Source organism: Peromyscus eremicus, chromosome 8a (genome assembly GCF_949786415.1).
Source record: "Peromyscus eremicus chromosome 8a, PerEre_H2_v1, whole genome shotgun sequence".
NCBI lineage: Eukaryota > Metazoa > Chordata > Mammalia > Rodentia > Cricetidae > Peromyscus > Peromyscus eremicus.
Window position 1 is genome coordinate 85097487 of NC_081423.1, and position 17300 is coordinate 85114786.

The following is a 17300-nucleotide window of genomic DNA, read 5'->3' on the forward strand; positions in this document are numbered from 1 at the left end:
GTTTATCACAGATCCCTCTTCTAGGGGGAAAAGGAAACTAAATAGAGGACATCCGAACATGAGGACTAGAACGTTAAAGCCACAGCCTGGACACACATGTAAACTGGTACAAATCACTTTGGAGAGCACATATCCACTAAAGTGTCAACATATGAACACACTACAACTTTAGAAACTCCATGGGACTTCTACAGAAACGCCTACAGACGGTCACCAAAATACTTGTGACAGAGTGTTCACAGAAGCACTATTCCCAACAGCCAACAAACAAAAAATAGGAAACCGCTCAATGCCCATCAACCACAGGATAGGTAAATGCTACTATAGTCATCCATTGGTACAACGTGCCTCAATGAGAATAGACAACACCGAATTATATCATCTCGTTAAAAGTTTCCATGTATATATAGTTTGAAAACAGGCAAAAGGAATTGGTGCTGCTAAGTGAGACAGGACAGTGCCTGGAAAGGAGCATGATGGGACTTTGGGCAGCTAGTTCTGTGCTTGATCTGGATGCTGAATACACAGGTGTGTTCAGTCGGTACATTGAGCTGTAGACAGGTTTTCTTTTTCTTTCTTTCTTGGTGATAAGAATCAAACTCAGGGGCTCCTGCATGCTAGGTTACTCTCTACAACTGAACTATACCCCAGACTCGAAGCTGTATATTGTGTGTGTGTGCGTGCGTGCGTGCGTGCGTGTGTGGTGTGTGTGTGTGTGTGTGTGTGTGTGTGTGTGTGTGTGTGTGTGTGTTTGTGTCTAGTGTTTGCTCATGTGTGTAGAGGCCAGAAGTCAATGTCAGATGTCTTGACTACTCTCCACTTTATTTTTTGAGACAGAATTTCTCACTTAACCTGGAGCTCATTGATTCAGCTAGACTGGCCAGCCACCAGAATCTCCGGGGATCTTCTCTCTGCCTCCTGGGTGGGTCTCTGTGAGTCTGAGGCCAGTCTGGTTTACATAGTGACCTTCATGACATTGAGGACTCCATGGAGAGACCCTGTCTGAAAACACACACACACACACACACACACACACACACACACACACACACACACAGAGTCACATCCCATTTTTTGTGTAGGTGCTGGAGATCCAAACTCGGGTTCTCTTGTTTCCTGACAAGCACTTTACTGACCATCCTCTTCCCAGCCCTGTACAATTTTAAGAGTGTGCCACTTTAATGTGGACTGGAGAGATGGCTCGGTGGTTAAGAGCACTGGATGCTGTTCATCCAGCAGAGGACTGGGGTTCGATTCTCAGCGCCCACATAGCAGTTCACAATCATCTGTAACTCCAGTACCCTAAGATCTGAAGCCCTCTTCCGGCCTCCACTGCCACCAGGCATGCATATGATACACAGACATATGTGCGGGCAAACCACACATAGGCTTTAGAAATTCCATGAGAATTCTACAGAAATTCCTACAGATGTTCAGAAAAATGCTTATAGCGGAGTGTTCACAGAAGCACGTGAAATAAAATGAAATTGAGAAAAATACATCAATAAAACTTTGAGGTCTAGAAATGTGCTTAATATGCGAGGGCCTGGGTTTGAGTTGCTTGTGACAAAGTGAGTTAAAGGTGCTTTGCTACCATGCCTGATGATCTGAGTTTGTGCCACAGGATAGAAGGAGAGAGCTGACTCGTTCACGTTGTGCTCTGGCCTCCTGGATGTCGTGCACGTAGGTGCAGAAGGAAAGAAAAATAGAAGTGGGTTTTTACTAAGGTTTTTGTTGTTTGGGGACAGAGATTTACACTGTATCCCAGGCTAGCCTCAAACTTGTCATGATCCTCCTTCCTCTGTTTTCCTAAGTGCCAGGATTCTAGACATTAGCCATTTCAGGCAGCTTGACTTCATCAGGTTTAATGCTTTATTTATTTACTTGTTTATCTATTGAGACAAGGTCTCTCTATGTAACTCTGGTTGTCCTGTAACTCGATATATAGACCAGGCTAGACTCAAAACTCAGAGAAATATGCTTCCCTTTGCCTCCTGAGTACTGGGATTAAAGGTGTGCACACCACACAGCAGCAGATGATTGTAAAGGCATGGTAGCTGATAAGCTGCTCATCCTGGGTGGATGTGGTGTCATATATATTTTCCCAATTACGGTCCCTTGGCCAAGTAGTGGGTACTACACCACACAGAGCTTCCACTGTGCTACCCCATCATTATAACTAATAAATCTTACTTCCTATTCCAAAAGGTTGATTGCATAGAATTATACATTTTACATAATTAAAGATATACAAGTAGAATCAAATACTCCCTAGGATCATCCTCCTATAAATTGATGAATAAGCCTGCCAGGGAAGCCATCCTTTATCTTGGTCCATTTCCTATGGAGACTGGGAACAGTTCCTTCTAAACAGTTATCTTGTTATCAGTCATTATCTGGAGAGATGGCTCAGAGGTTAAGAGCACTGGCTGCTCTTCCAAAGGTCCTGAGTTCAATTCCCAGCAACCACATGGCAGCTCACAACTGTCTGTAACTCCAGTTCCAGGGGATCTGACACCTTTCACACCAATGAACATAAAATAAATTAAAAACAAAAAACAAAAACAAAAATCATAGAAGAAGCCGGGCAGCGGTGGTGCTTGCCTTTAATCCCAGCACTTCGAAGGCAGAGCCAGGCAGTTCTCTGTGAGTTCGAGGCCAGCCTGGTCTACAGAGTGAGATCCAGGACAGGCACCAAAACTACACAGAGAAACCCTGTCTCGAAAAAACAAAAACAAACAAACAAACAAACGAAAAAAAAACCCACAGAGGAGGCACTGGAGAGATGGCTCAGAGGTTGGGAGCACCTGCTGCTCTTGCAGAGGGTTCAGTTCGATGTGCACGCGTGTCCCAGCGTGTCCCAGCAGTGCTAAGGACTGAACCTGGAACCCTGCACACGGTAGACAAGCAGCATCCCCAAGTCTACAGCACTTGGTGTTAATGTTGTTCTTTAGGCTCTTTTCATCATTACATTTATTATCTATTTAAATAGATACATGTTGTTGTGTATTCCTGTATCTGTGGTTTTCCTTTTTTCATTTATTTATGTATTTATTTTTTATGTGCATTGGTGTTTTGCCTGCATGTATGTCTGTGTGAGGGTGTTGAATCTCCTGGAACTGGAGTCTTGAGCTGCCATGTAGGTGCTGGGAATTGAACCCGGGTCCCCTGGATGAGCAGTTAGTGCTCTTAACTACTGAGCCATCTCCCCAGCCCCATCCATGTCTGTGTTTGTATACACATGAATGTGAAAGTCAGAGGACAACTTTTGGGAGCTGGGTCTCTCCTTCTACCGGGAGGTTTCCAGGGATCACACTCAGGCAATCAGGCCCCCCAGCAAGTACCTTTACCAGCTGAGCCATCTTACTGGCCCCCTGATATGTTTTGTTTTGTTTAAACAGGGTTGTAGCTGGAATTTTCTCCGTCCCGCCCGGCCCCTTGGTCCTGCAGCTGCTTATAAAATAATCACTCAAAGGCTTATATTAATTATAAACTGTATGGCCTATGGCCTCAGTTTCTTGCTAGCTCGCTCTTTCATCTTAAATTAACCCATTCCTATTCATCTATATGTTGCCACGTGGCCATGGCATTACTGGTCTGCTGGCACCTTGTGTGGCTCCTTGGGCAGCAGCTGGCATCTCTCCCGACTCCACCCTTCTCTGTCACCTAACCTTATCCTGCCCTGCCATAGGCCAATGCAGCTTTATTTATTATCCACCGGGAGCCACACATATTCACAGCATACAGAAAGACATCCCACAGCACAGTGTTTCATGTATGGAAGATTAGCTTTGAGCTCAGTATGTAGCCAAGGATAGCCTTGAATTCTGATCCTCCTGCCTCTAACTCAGGTTTATGGCTGGGTATTAAACCGAGGCTTGTGCATACATTCTACTAACTCATCTACGTTCCCAGCCCAGCCCTTAGTTTTTGAGAAAAGGCCTCACTATGTAGCTCAGGCTAGCCTTGAAGTTATAATCCTCAGCCTCAGCCTCCTAAGTACAGGAATTTCAGGAATACCATGCCCAGCTCAGAGCAACCTTGTAAAGACAGTAAAAATGAGACTCGAATAAGGTAGCTTGTTTTATGGTAGATAGTTTTATAAACCAGATCTATGACCTAAAATAAGGTTTCTGTCTTGTAGTCGGGACTCTTTGTCCACTCCTCAATCATCTTGCTGGCTATAACGTCTTTAACTCCATCACAGATGGGAAGCTAGGCTGGAAGCTCTTGTGCGTAGGCATTCCCCGAAGTCTGAAGAGATGGCTCAGCAGCTAAAAATACTTAGTGCTCTTGCAGAAGATCTGGGCTAGGTTCCCAGCACCCACATCTGTCTGTAACTCTAGTGCTAGAGGAGCCAACTCCCTCTTCTGGCCTCCTTTGCATCAGGCACACAAGGAGGTACACAAACACACAGGCAGGCAAAACACTTATACACATAAACAAAATTTAAAAATAAACCCTAGAAACTCAGTGGCTTTAAAAATATTAAACTAGGCCGGGCATGGTGGCGCACACCTTTGATCCCAGCACTCAAGGGCTGGAGAGATGGCTCAGCCGTTAAAAACTAGGCTTACAACCAAAATCAGGAGGCCGATGCAGGTGGATCTCTGTGAGTTCAAGGCCAGCCTGGTCTACAAAGTGAGCTCCAGGACAGCCAAGGCTACACAAAGAAACTCAGTCTTGACAAACAACAACAAAAATTAAACTAAATTAAACTACTATATGAGAGAAGAATAAATTTCTAAAAATTAAACTATTTTTTAAAAAGAAAGGGGCTAAAGCCAAGTGGCAGTGGTGCATGCCTTTAATCCCAGCACTCAGGAGGCGGAGGCAGAGGCAGAGGCAGAGGCAGGCGGATCTTTATGATTTCAAGGCCAGATTGATCTACATAGTGAGTTCTAGGACAGCTAGGACTCTGTAGAGAGACCTTATCTCAAAAAGAGGGGTGGGGTGGGGCTGGAGAGTTGGCTTGTGGTTAAGAGCATTGATACTCTTCCAGAGGACCTGGGTTGGATTCCAAGCACACACACACACACACACACACACACACACACACACACACACACACACACACCGTGGCAGCACACAAACATCTGTAATCCTAATTCCAGGGGGTCTGACACCCTCTTCTGGCCTCCGAGGGCACACACACACACCTGGCACAGAAATAACCAGGTCAGGTGATGTTGGCGCCGGCCCTTAATCCCAGCACTTGGGAGGCAGAGTCAGGAGGACCTTTGTGAATTTGAGGCCAGCCTGATCTACAAAGTGTGTTCCAGGACAGCCAGAGTTACACACAGAGAAACCCTGTCTCAAAAAACAAACAATAACAAAAAGAAGAAGAAAGAAAAGAAAAAGAAAGAAAGAAAAGAAAAGAGAGGCAGCCAGACATTGTGCACATCCTTAATGTCAGCACTTGAAAGGCAGAGGCAGGTGGCTCTCTCAGTTGGAGACTGGCCTGGTTTACAAAGTGAGTTCTAGGACAGCCAGTGCTACACAAAGAGACCTGTCGCTGAGAAGAAAGAATGAGTGAATGAATGAGAGCAAAGGCCGAGGAGACAGGAACACTGAGTCCCAGCTTGTGGATCCTAGGTTGGTGCATTGCAGGTGCTTGGGAAATGTGCTGAATATGTGAATAAACGCTTACCACCCTCCTTAGACCCAAAGGGACAGCCTACTGAGGAGAAAAAAAAAAAAAAAAAAAAAAAAAGGAAGCAAAACAAAGCAACAACAGCAGCAAAACACCACGTTTCAAGCAGGGAAGCAGGTCTGGTTTCCAGGCTCTGGCAGGGAGCGGCTGGGGGCCTGTGCTGTGAGAACCACGTTGCATTTTATTCACATGGGGCTCAGGCAGGAAAAGATCAAAACTCAGTTTGAGAACTTGAGAGTCACCCTGGGGCTCTGTGGTTTGGGAACAGTAAGGTCAGCTTGAAGGCTGCACTGTGTCACTCTTTCCATTACATACTTTGCAGGGTCCCCACTTGGCTGGTAAACTCAGCGCAGATTCCTCTGTCTTGCAGCATGGCACAGGGGCCTGGAGGGGTGGCATGTAAAGAGTACTCAGCGTTGGCAGTGAGTGGCTGAGTCCTGCCTGGCCCAGCCTAGGTGGGAAGGTGGACTGCTCAGGAGTCCTCGGTTCCCTGGGAGATGCGTATTAGTGGCACAAACCTCCCGCCCTCCCTGCTAATCCGGGCGGTTTCAGTTCATCTGCGGGATATACTGAATCGTTTCTTCCTGCCTTTGCCTACAAGGATGTTAGCTGAGTCCGGTCTTGGTTGTGGGAAACTTTTTGAGTAGGTAACACAAGTCATATAGTATAGCAGGAAGGGTAAGCCGACTCCCACCAGCTGGGTCCCAGGGCCCTGTTTGTAGATTCTTGTGTATTGATGTTGGATTTTAAATGAAAGATCAGTTTCCTTGGGAGAGTAACAGCTAGATGCAATATGGTCAGATGCTTAGCTGGGCAGGACCTAAAGACACCTGTCCTGGTGTCACAGGCCAGACAGACTCTGGACAGACCCGGAACACAGGGCTCTGACCCAGGCCTGCCCCAACTTTGGGTAAAGTCCCTGAATGCCTGGAAGGCCTGGGTCTAGTAGGCTACCCTGTCAGCTGTGTGTGCGCTCTTGTTTCCAGCCCCGAACCTTTGGCTTTTTAAAGATAGATTCTCAGGGATGGAGAGATGGCTCTTCACTTGAGAGCACCAGCTGCTCTTCCAGTTACTCCAGACTGATTTCCAGCACCCACCTGGTGCTTCACAACCCTCTAACTCTAGTCCCAGGGGACCAAATCCTCTCTCTGGCCTCCATGGCATCAGGCAGGTACTCAGTGCACAGACATAATACAAGCAAAACACCCATACATATAATAAAATAATTTAAAAAATTGCTCGTAACTGCCAAGCCATTTCACCAGCACCTAATAATAATTTAAAAGTTTTTTTTCATACAAAACCGTAAGTTCTCAGCCAGGCAGTGGTAGTGCACGCTTTTAATCCCAGCACCTGGGGGGGGAGGGGGGCAGAAGCATGTCGATCTCTGTGAGTTTGAGGCCAGCCTGGGCTACAGAGCAAGTTCCAGGACAGGCTCCAAAAAGTTCTCAGGGGCTGGGAAGATAGCTCATCAGTTGAAAGCACTTGCTATTCTTGCAGAGAATCCCAGCTTGGTTCCCAACACCCACATGGCAGCTCATTATTAGAGAGATATAATGTCTTCTTCTGGCCTCCAAGGGCACCAGGCATGCATGTGTTACACATACATGCAATCACTCATTCATACACATAAAATAAAAGAAAAAAAGAAAAAAGAAGTTCTCATGGAGCCCACTCTGGCCCTGAGCTCACCTGGTAGCCAATGAAGACCTTGAATTACTGATTGTCCTATGTCCACCTCCTAAACTCCGGGGTTAGAGGTAAGTGCCATCCCAGAAGCCTCTCTCTTCCTCCTGCTGCTGGGGATTGAAGAACCAAGGAATCTTTGCGTGTTAGGTGTTCGGCACACCCTCCACCCTTGAGCTACACCCCAAGCCGTTTGTGCGTATGTGTGTGTGTGTGTGTGTGTGAGAGAGAGAGAGAGAGAGAAAGAGAGAGAGAGAGAGAGAGAGAGAATGCCAGGTGTCTGCCCTCACTTTCTTTTCTTTTCTTTTCTTTTTTTTTTTTTTTAAGATTTATTTATTTATTACATACACAGAAGAGGGCGCCAGATCTCATTACAGATGGTTGAGAGCCACCATGTGGTTGCTGGGAATTGAACTCAGGACCTCTGGAAGAGCAATCGGTGCTCTTAACCTCTGAGCCATCTCTCCAGCCCTGCCCTCACTTTCTATCTTGTTTGAGGCAGGGTCTCTCTTGTCTGCTGCTATGCTGTGAACTCCAGGCTACCTGGCTCTCGAGTTTCCAGGGTTAGCTTGTCTCATGGCTCTACAGGAGTGTTGAAATTGCAGAATTGTGCCGTGAGGTTCTAGAGATCCAGGCTCAGTTCATCAGGCTTGCATAGCAAGGACTTTTAGCTGCTGAGCCATTTCCTCCTCCTTCTCCTCCTCCTCCTCCTCCTCCTCCTCCTCCTCCTCCTCCTTCTCCTCCTCCTCCTTCTTCTCCTTTTCTTTTTTAGTTTTTTGAGACATTGAGGCAGGGTTTCTCTGTGTAGTCTTGACTGTCCTGGAACTCACTTTGTAGACCAGTCTGGCCTCAAACTCACAGAGATCCACCTGCATCTGCCTCCTGAGTGCTGGGATTAAAGGCGTGTGTCACCACTGCCTGGTGTTTTTTAAAACTTAAAAAAAAATTATTTGTATTTTATGTGTATAAGTGTTTTGCCTGCATGTATCTCTGTAAGCCACATGCATATATCGCCCGAGGAGGCCAGAAGAGGGAATCAGATCCCCTGGAACTGGAGTTGCAACATTTGTGAGCCATCAAGTGGCTGCTAGAAATCCAACCCAGGACCTCTAGAAGAGCAGCCAATGCTCTTAGTCACTAAGCCATCTTTCCAGCCTGTTTCTTGTTTTTTTTTTTTTTTTTAAACCAGTGTGACTCATACCTGCTAGACCAGTACGAAGGATTAAATGTAATATGTAAGGTGCCCAATGTTTTTAGGCTTTTGAAGATCTTGGGTATCATCCCGCCTACAGAGTATTTTAGAGGAAGCTGGGTGATAGATATAGGAATTCCAAAAACACCCAACGCAAGGACCTTAGCAAAAGATTTCAGCTTCTGGTGCACCCATTTCCTGTCTGAGTCAAGAGTCTCTGCCAGGATGTTCTACAGGCCAGAACTGTTCCTTCACAAACAGGATTCTGTAACAGTAGCATTACTACAGCCAGATCTGTCTCCCTGTCACCATTATCCACACACTATGTTGCCTCAAATGATCCTGTCTCAGTTCCTGAGACTACAGGTCCATACCACCGTGCCCAGCTCTACCCATGTCCCCGTACAATCTGTGAACAGTCTCCTCTGGAACATATCAAAGGCACTTTCCTGGCTCCATGCCTGTGGCTCTTGGGGATGTCCTTGGACAGATGCTGCAAGGTCCTTAGAACCTTGTTCCAGTTTCTAAAAGGGGATGGGGTATTACAGCTTCCCAGGCCCAGCCACTTCCCAAGGACCACCTGCACCTGCACCTGCAGGCTTCATCTGGAGACTCCAATGGCCTAGCTTTCTATTACTTTTTTCAAGTTTTTTTTGAGACAGGGTTTCTCTTTGTAGCTTTGGAGCCTGTCCTGGATCTCACTCTGTAGACCAGGCTGGCCTCAAACTCACAGAGATCCGCCTGCCTCTGCCTCCCGAGTGCTGGGATTAACGGCATGCGCCACCACCACCTGGTTCTGTTACTTTTATCTTTCCTTCCTTCCTTCCTTCCTTCCTTCCTTCCTTCCTTCCTTCCTTCCTTCCTTCCCTTTTTCCTTTTAATTTTATGGCAGGTCTCACTCTGTTGCCCTAAGCTGATCTAGAACTTGGTTTGTTTTTTGTTTTGTTTTGTTAGAAACAGGGTCTCATCATATAGACCAGGCTGGCCTCCGACTCACAGAGATCCGCCTGCCTCTGCCTCCCAAGTGCCGGGATTAAGGGTGTGCATCACCACCCCCAGTCCTTTTCTCTGCTTTTTGCTTCTCAAATCCCAAGTACTTCTCTATGACCTAAACGTTTGGGTTTTTTCTCCTAAGATGCCCCCTCGGCTCTTCTATTCTGTTCTTTCCTGTTCCATCCCATTCCTTGTCTAGTCCATTCTCATCTTCCCCTCACTCACAGCTCTTATTAGCTCAAGGCAGAAGCTACATGTCGTTCCCTTGCCCTGTGCGGCCACTCAACTCTCTTGGGCTATATATAGCCCAGCCGTCCTTAGATTATGTGCAGAGTTTCAAGACATCACCCCCTTCCCCCAACCAGCTCCACTTCAACATAGCAGGGACAACACCCATGAAGCTTCCAGTTAGGAAGAGGTAGCCCAACAGTGTGAATGGGACAGAAGGGTTCACACAGCCCGTGACAACCTTCCTATCTGTTGTCAGGAACTTTTCAGTCTGCGACCCATTTCCTGCCACTTGCTCGTCCTGGAGGAAGAGGAACAGGCAGTGCCCCAGGAGTGCTAACCTCTGGATGGAGGCTGTTTCCACAGAGGAGGGTGGAGTCTCAGATCAAGGGGCTTAACAAAATATTCAGAGTGATCCATGTAGTATATGGGCAGGTTGATTCTGCATCCGATGCCGGCCTATAGACACTGACCTGTACACTTAGTCTACCTGTCTGTATATTTAATTTAGGCCCCTCTAAGGCAGATTTTATTAATATGACCTGATTTGGAAGAAAAAGAAGGTTCAGTAAGCAAATTACTAACATAGAAATGCTTACATGGAAACAATTATTAAACACTTGGCATATTAACAAAAATGATGCTGTCATAATTTTATCTTATCTGTTTACTAAAACAGGACACTACAAAAACTTGTTAGTTGAAGTTTTACTGTATGTCCTCAGGTCCCCTAACCCTTTAGTGCTGGGGACCAAACCCAGGGCCTTGGATGCTAGACAAGTGCTGTTCAAAAGTTGTTTCATAGCCCTTCTCACAAGTTTTTGAAATAAAAAGGCAACTTTATTTCTTCCATCTCAAGACTTCTCCTGCAGTATACTGAAGTTAGTCCTGGGCAGTGAAATTTGATGTGAGGGATGGTTACAAGTTTGGTTTTCTCTATTGCATACTGTGACTTTGCATAAGTCATTCAATGGAGCCTCAGTTTTTCTTTTCTTTTTTTTGGTTTTTCGAGACAAGGTTTCTCTATATAGCCCTGGCTGTCCTGGAACTCATTCTGAAGACCAGCTGGCCTTGAACTCTAAGATCTGCCTGCCTTTGCCTCCCAAATGCTGGGGTTAAAGGTGTGTACCACCATGCCTGGCTCAGACCCTCAGTTTTTAATTTGTGAAATGGGAATAGTAATAGTCTCTGTCTCAGAGTTTTTTGGCTAACAGCCTGGGCTCCTGAAGCCCCAACAAGCTAGCTTCAGCCACTTGCTCTGCTATGCCAATTAAAGAGATGAATAATGGCTAGGCATGGTGGCACACGCCTTTAATACCAGCACTGGAGAGGCAGAGGCAGGCAGATCTGTGGATCTGAGGCCAGCCTGATCTAACAGCAAGTTCAAGGCCAGTGAGATCCCATCTAAAAACAAACGAGAGAGGAATAGAGAAAAGACGAGAAAGGAAACTTACTCAACATGGTCATGCTGAGAAAAGGGACTATAAAGTGGTCCAGTGACCCCTACAGCCATGTTTGTGCATTGAAATGAACCTCCAGTCTGGATGGAGGGGAAGAAGGCTGCATCGGTCCTGGTGAAGGTGTGGTGGTCCAGCATGTCATCCATCCTCCTTGTTTAGCTCATGTCTGTCCTGCAAGACATGCTGTCCGACTGGATAACATCTCTTCCGCAGGTAAGTTCCTCCTCTATCCAGACCAGGGCTTTAGACTTTCCCTTCCTCCACCGTGGGACTCCTGAGAAATCTTAATTCTTTGGAGTCCATTGTTTCAGTAGTTCAATTGCAAAGGGAGCAGCCCTTCTGCTTGTGCATGTGTGTGTTAGAGTGTGTGTGGGTGCACACTTGCCACTGTGTGCATGTGTGTGTGTTAGTGTGTGTGGGTACACACTTACCACTGTGTGCATGTGTGTTAGTGTGTGTGTGTGCACACTTGCCACTGTGTGCATGTGTGTGTTAGTGTCTGTGGGTGCACACTTGCCACTGTGTGCATGTGTTAGTGTGTGTGGGTGCACACTTGCCACTGTGTGCATGTGTGTTAGAATGTGTGGGTGCACACTTGCCACTGTGTGCATGTGTTAGTGTGTGTGTGCACACTTGCCACTGTGTGCATGTGTGTTAGAATGTGTGTGGGTGCACACTTGCCACTGTGCACAGGTGTATGTAGAGGCCAGAAGTTGATGTCAGGTATCCCAGATATTGGTGGAGCTGAACTCTGAACTAAATATCTCCTTTCATTAGCTGGCTTTGTAGTTCACACTTTAATCCCAGCACTCAGGAAGACAGAGATCTCCGAGTTCAAGGCCAACCTGATCTACATGACAAATTCTAGGCCAGCCTGGGCTACATAGTGACATCCTGTCTCAAAACCCCAAAACTCAAGCCAGGTGGGTGGTGGCACACGCCTTTAATCCCAGCAATCAGGAGGCAGAGGCAGGTGGATCTCTGTGAGTTCGAGGCCAGCCTGGGCTACAGAGTGAGTTCCAGGAAAGGCACAAAGCTACATAGAGAAACCTGTCTCGAAAAAACAAAAAACAAACCCAAAAAACAAACAAAAAACCCAACCAAACAAACAAAACTCCTTTTAAGATATGACTCAAAAAAAAAAAAAAAAAAAGATAAGACTCAGTGAGTAAACATGCTTGCCACCAAGCCTGACAGAGTTTGATCCCCAGAACCCATGTAAAAACTGCAGGGAAAGATTCTCTGGCCACCACATATGTGCCATGGCATGTACATGCCCGCACACATGCATCACATACTCACTCACATAATAGTAATGATTTTTAAGGTCACAGCAGTGTGCTGGTACATGCCTTTAATTCTAGCACTTTAATTCAGCAGAGGCAGTTGGAGCACTCTGAGTTCAAGGCCAGCCTGGACATAGCAAATTCCAGGCCAGCTAGGGTGCCATAGTAAGACCACTTAAAAAATCTTTTAGTTGTGTGTGCACACATGTATATAAATGAGTGTATGCCAATGGCATTGGATCTCCCAGAGTTGGAGTTTCAGGCAGTCTTCAGCTACCAGACATGGTTGCTGAGATCCAAACTCAAAATCTTGACCATTCTCCAGCAAAATAATTTATTTTTAGGTACATGTGTATGTGAGGGGCTACGTGTTTGTCTGTGCATCACATATAAACCTTGTGTCTGTGGAGGTCAGGAGGTACAGGGGCCCCTGAAACTGGAGTTACAGGCAGTTGTGAACCGCCATGTGGGTTTTCTGCAAAAGCAAGTTATCTTAACCAATGAGCCATGTCTCTAGCCCTTTGTTCCCATTTTTAAAAAGATTAGAATTTGATGACGATCCCTGTCTTGTCTTATCCAGGCATTTCCTACATGAGGGGAAGAGTATACCACGCATCTCTTGAGAACTCAGGCCAGCATGGGGACATGGAGAGGCAGCAAGAAGTGTGTGAATGACTGCGAGGAACGTTCTCATGGACACGGGGGATATGTGAAGACCCTGGGGATTTGCTGTGACCTTGAGCCTGTTCATAGAGCAGTGAGTGTCAGGGAGAGAAAAGAGGGACATCAGCTGCTGGACACATTTCCAGTGCTGGAAAGACTCCTCTGGGGAACACACAAAAGCTTGCAGGCACAGAGGCCGAGAGTGATGTACGGAAGGAAGGAAGGCCTGGGAGGGAGGGGGACCCTCCACAGTGCATCCTGACTTGTCCCCACTGGGCTTAAAAACAGCTGCTTCTTCGTAGTCAGGGATGCCAGGATGGACCATCAAGAAAGGGTTTCAGATTAGCCAGCCCCCTGGAGGCAGCCAGCCATGGGACGACAGACCACGACACCACTATTTATTAGCTGTGTATCTTTGGACAAGGAATTTGATGTCTCAGAAGCTGAGTTCCTTCCTCTGTGACAGGCCTGAAACACAAACACCTTGTATAGACAGAGTCATACTCATGTCAAGTCAGGTGACTGCCATGAGACCAGAGTGAGCATCGCTCCAGCTGTTCCACACTCCTGAGAAAAGTCCTTGACTCTGGCTAGGTGTGGTGGCACTTGTCTTTGATCCCAGCACTTGGGAGGCAGAGGCAGGTGAATCTGAGTTGGAGACCACCCCGGTATACATTATCAGTCCCACGCCAGCCAAGGCTATATAGTGAGACCCTGTCTTGGACAACAACAAAAAGACTCCTTGATCCCCCAGCCCCTCACAACTGGAGCTGACTGAACCTAGGGCTTCCCACTTGGTAAACAAGTGTTTACTGCTGAGCTATACTCTTAAGTTCTACTCATTTTTTTTTTTTTTTGGTTTTTCGAGACAGGGTTTCTGTGTGTAGTTTTTGGTGCCTGTCCTGGATCTCGCTCTGTAGACCAGGCTGGCCCCGAACTCAGAGATCAGCTTGCCTCTGCTTCCTGAGTGCTGGGATTAAAGATGTGTGCTAGCTACCACTGCCCTTCTGTTTTACTTTTTTGATACAGGGTCTATGTTGCCCTGGCTGGCATAGAACTCACAGCAGTTCACTTGCTTCTGCCTCCTGAGAGCAGGTATTAAGGTGTGCACCAACACACTTATTTGTCTTGAGACAAAGTCTCACTAAGTTGTCCAGGCTAGTCATGAACTCACCTCTGTAGCCCAGGCTGGCTTTGAGTGTGCAATCCTCAGTCTCCTAACCAGCTGAGGTTACAGGCTTGGTTCAAAAGGAGACCAAGGCCAGGACTAGAAAAATCCTACAACTGGTCTCTTACTTCACATTGCTTGTACGAATATTTGAAATAATCCACCCTGGGGCAGGACCCAGGAGCCTCGTCCACTGTTGATTCCCCAGTTCTCCACAGCAGCGTTCACACGTGTGCAAACGGGCTCACATCAGGTCTAACCTCACTTTGCTGCATCTGGAGCTCAGCAGATAGATGGTGTGTGTGTGTAAGACTGATGCCCTGTTCTCTCCTCCCCGCTTTCATGACTTCAAAGACACTGCTTCCCTGACCCCATAGTGACAACTCTGGCATCGGCTTTGGGCTGATTCAAAGCAGCAGATACTGAGCGCTGGTCTGGCTGTTCGTTCTCCACATTCTAGCCATCTATCTCTTAGGGTAAGCACGGGCATGCTGGAGACTCGGGGGCTACCAGGAAGAGCTAGCTCAGGCAGTCTGTCTTGTGGTTGGATTCAGAGGGCAGCCTACTGGTTGAACCCCTCCTCTGAGGACTGGGACTTCAGCTATGATCAGAGCAGACATTTTTTAGGAGTTTACAAGGAGATCAGGATGAGGTAGCAATAGGTTGGTGAACAGTTTGAGGACCAGAATTTGTTCCTTTAGTTTTGAGGTGTAAAATACATCAGTGTCCCATCCTTGACATCTGGTCCAGTGGCTTAGTTAACCAGTGTTCGTCTGTTGGGAAGAGCTCGGGCTCCCCAGAGTCAGCTCTTGCACTGTAGCTCCCTCAGGAGCAACTGTCAACAGATCCGAGACTAAAGGGGCCCCAAGACTCAAGGACTGCTCCAGTCTACTCTGGGGTTTCCAGCTGTTTTTCTTGGCCAGAGGATTACACCCATTGGGATGCAGATAGGGAGCAGGGAGCAGGAAGCAGAACAGTGAAGTCAGATGAAGTGGAGAGGAGGCAGATCAGATGTTAAGGAGGACATGAAAACAGCCACCAGCAGCCCAAACACCGGACAGAGAACACCCAGAGGGGCATCTTTTCAAGTGCAGGCTGTGCTGGGCATGGTAAGGTCCTAGCAGGTAATCCTCCTTTCCCCTGGAGACTAACAATCAGAATCCTTATTGTGGACTACCTCCTTCTAGGGCTGGGCTGAAGCCTAGGCACACAGCGGCTAACATCTGGACCTGGGATCATGTCTGCCAACAAGGGCTGGTGGGTGCCACCTGAGGGTGAGGACAACCTGTCTGAGAAGTTTCTAAGGAAGACCAGGGAGTCTCCACTGGTGCCAATAGGTGAGTTGGGGAAGAACAGGGTTGGGGTGGATGTCTCCTCTGTGGGACTTCATGTCTCTCCGTCCCTTTAAAGAACGAGGCAATGGTCAGAAACTCAAGAGGCCCACCCACTGCACAAGGAACAAACTCTTATAATACAATGAATGTGTCTGACAGGTGGAGGTGGCAGCTGACTGAATGCAAAGTACACAGGGTGCTAACAGCAGGATAGGGGTCTGTACTGGGATCTGGGATTGTCCCAAGGTTTCCCTTCCAGGCTCTAGAATATGAGAACCTGTACAAAGAGGTTCGACCCAGGAGTGGGTGGAGCAGCTCAGGCGGGGGTGTAGTCATGACAACAAACTGTCTGCATATGGAGAAGGGGCATCATGAGGGTCACAGGCACTTAAAAAAATGCCAGAGAGGAAACTCAATATTCCAAACTCAGATGCACGAAATAATCTGCTGCTGGGTGGTGGTGGCGCACACCTTTGATCCTAGCACTTGGAAGGCAGAGGCAGGAGAATCTCTGTGAGTTCGAGGTCAGCCTGGTCTACAGAGCAAGTTTCAGGACAGCCAGGGCTACAAAGAGAAACCCTGTCTTGAAAACCTTAAACCAAAAAAAAAAAAGAAAAAGAAAAAAAAAAAAAAAGAAAAAAGGAAAAAAAAAGTCTACTTAGCTCTCAACCTGCAGGCCCAGAAGGGGCTAAGGGACCCTGGACTTGGACACAGGCCCCGTGATTCCACTGTCTGCCCACAGGCCTAGGAGGCTGCCTGGTGGTAGCAGCGTACAGGATTTACCGGCTGAAGGCTCGAGGTTCCACCAAGCTGTCCATACATCTGATTCACACCCGAGTGGCAGCGCAGGCATGTGCTGTGGGTGCGATCATGCTCGGTAAGCAGCGTGGTGGGGGTCAGAGGGAGAAGAGGGACAGAGTGTCCTCAGTCAGCTCGTTCAAAGTTCAAGTCCCTGCTGCCCACACTAAAATCCTTGATGAATCCCTATGCTGAGGCCTTTTCAGGGTTCCCCATTGGTCACTGTTGCTGGGCAATGGGACGGTACGAAGACAGCCTGCTTCATGAGAAATTTCCCAGAGGTGAGAACCAGGAAGAAGCAACAGCTACTTGTGAACTATGACTGTGGGCTACTCCCTTTCACTGGGCCTCAGTTTCCCCATGCATAAGAACCACCTCTGGCTAGTCCACTCAGCAGTGCTTTGTGCAGAACAGACATCAAGTGCCTGGATGTCTGGCAGCTGTTGGGGCCTGTGGCACACAGATGAGCAGGGAAGCTGAGTCTCAAGGGCAAAGCTAAAGTAGAGCCACTGAGCTGGAAGAGTGGGGAGAATTTAATGTACTTCTTCTCTTCCTTCCCCACACAGGTGCCATGTACACAATGTACAGAGATTATATCAAGAGGGTGTCAGAGGATCCTGACAAGTAGGACTCCTGAGATGGCAGGATGGCCCAATTCCCCAGCGGTCTCTGTATGTGCCTAATAAAGCCATGGTGAAGAAAGTGAAGTGTCTTACTCGTGAGTAGAGCAGAGCAGAGCAAGAACTGTGGAGGCTGGAGGATGGCCAGTACAAAGGGTGGGGACCAAAGGGCTCTGGCCCCAACTCAAGGGGGAGAGACTCAAGGTGCAGCAGTCTCCT

The 17300-nt window shown here is 47.4% G+C and overlaps 1 protein-coding gene across 1 annotated transcript; it reads left to right on the plus strand.

Moving 5' to 3' along the window:
• The first annotated feature begins 15162 nt into the window (after nucleotides 1-15162).
• Nucleotides 15163-17163, plus strand: Higd1b (HIG1 hypoxia inducible domain family member 1B). The gene is made up of 4 exons (XM_059271904.1): nucleotides 15163-15438; nucleotides 15517-15666; nucleotides 16406-16540; nucleotides 17028-17163. Exons 2-4 carry the CDS (start codon nucleotides 15567-15569, stop codon nucleotides 17087-17089), a joined length of 297 nt encoding a protein of 98 aa, XP_059127887.1. The 5' UTR covers nucleotides 15163-15438; nucleotides 15517-15566; the 3' UTR covers nucleotides 17090-17163.
• Nucleotides 17164-17300: the final 137 nt, after the last annotated feature.

Excerpts from the sequence above, each read along its gene's own strand:
- Higd1b (XM_059271904.1), top strand. The coding sequence starts at position 15,567 with ATGTCTGCCAACAAGGGCTGGTGGGTGCCACCTGAGGGTGAGGACAAC. Across the intron at positions 15,667-16,405 it reads GTCTCCACTGGTGCCAATAG|GCCTAGGAGGCTGCCTGGTG; the intron begins GTGAGTTGGGGA and ends GTCTGCCCACAG. Across the intron at positions 16,541-17,027 it reads TGTGGGTGCGATCATGCTCG|GTGCCATGTACACAATGTAC; the intron begins GTAAGCAGCGTG and ends TTCCCCACACAG.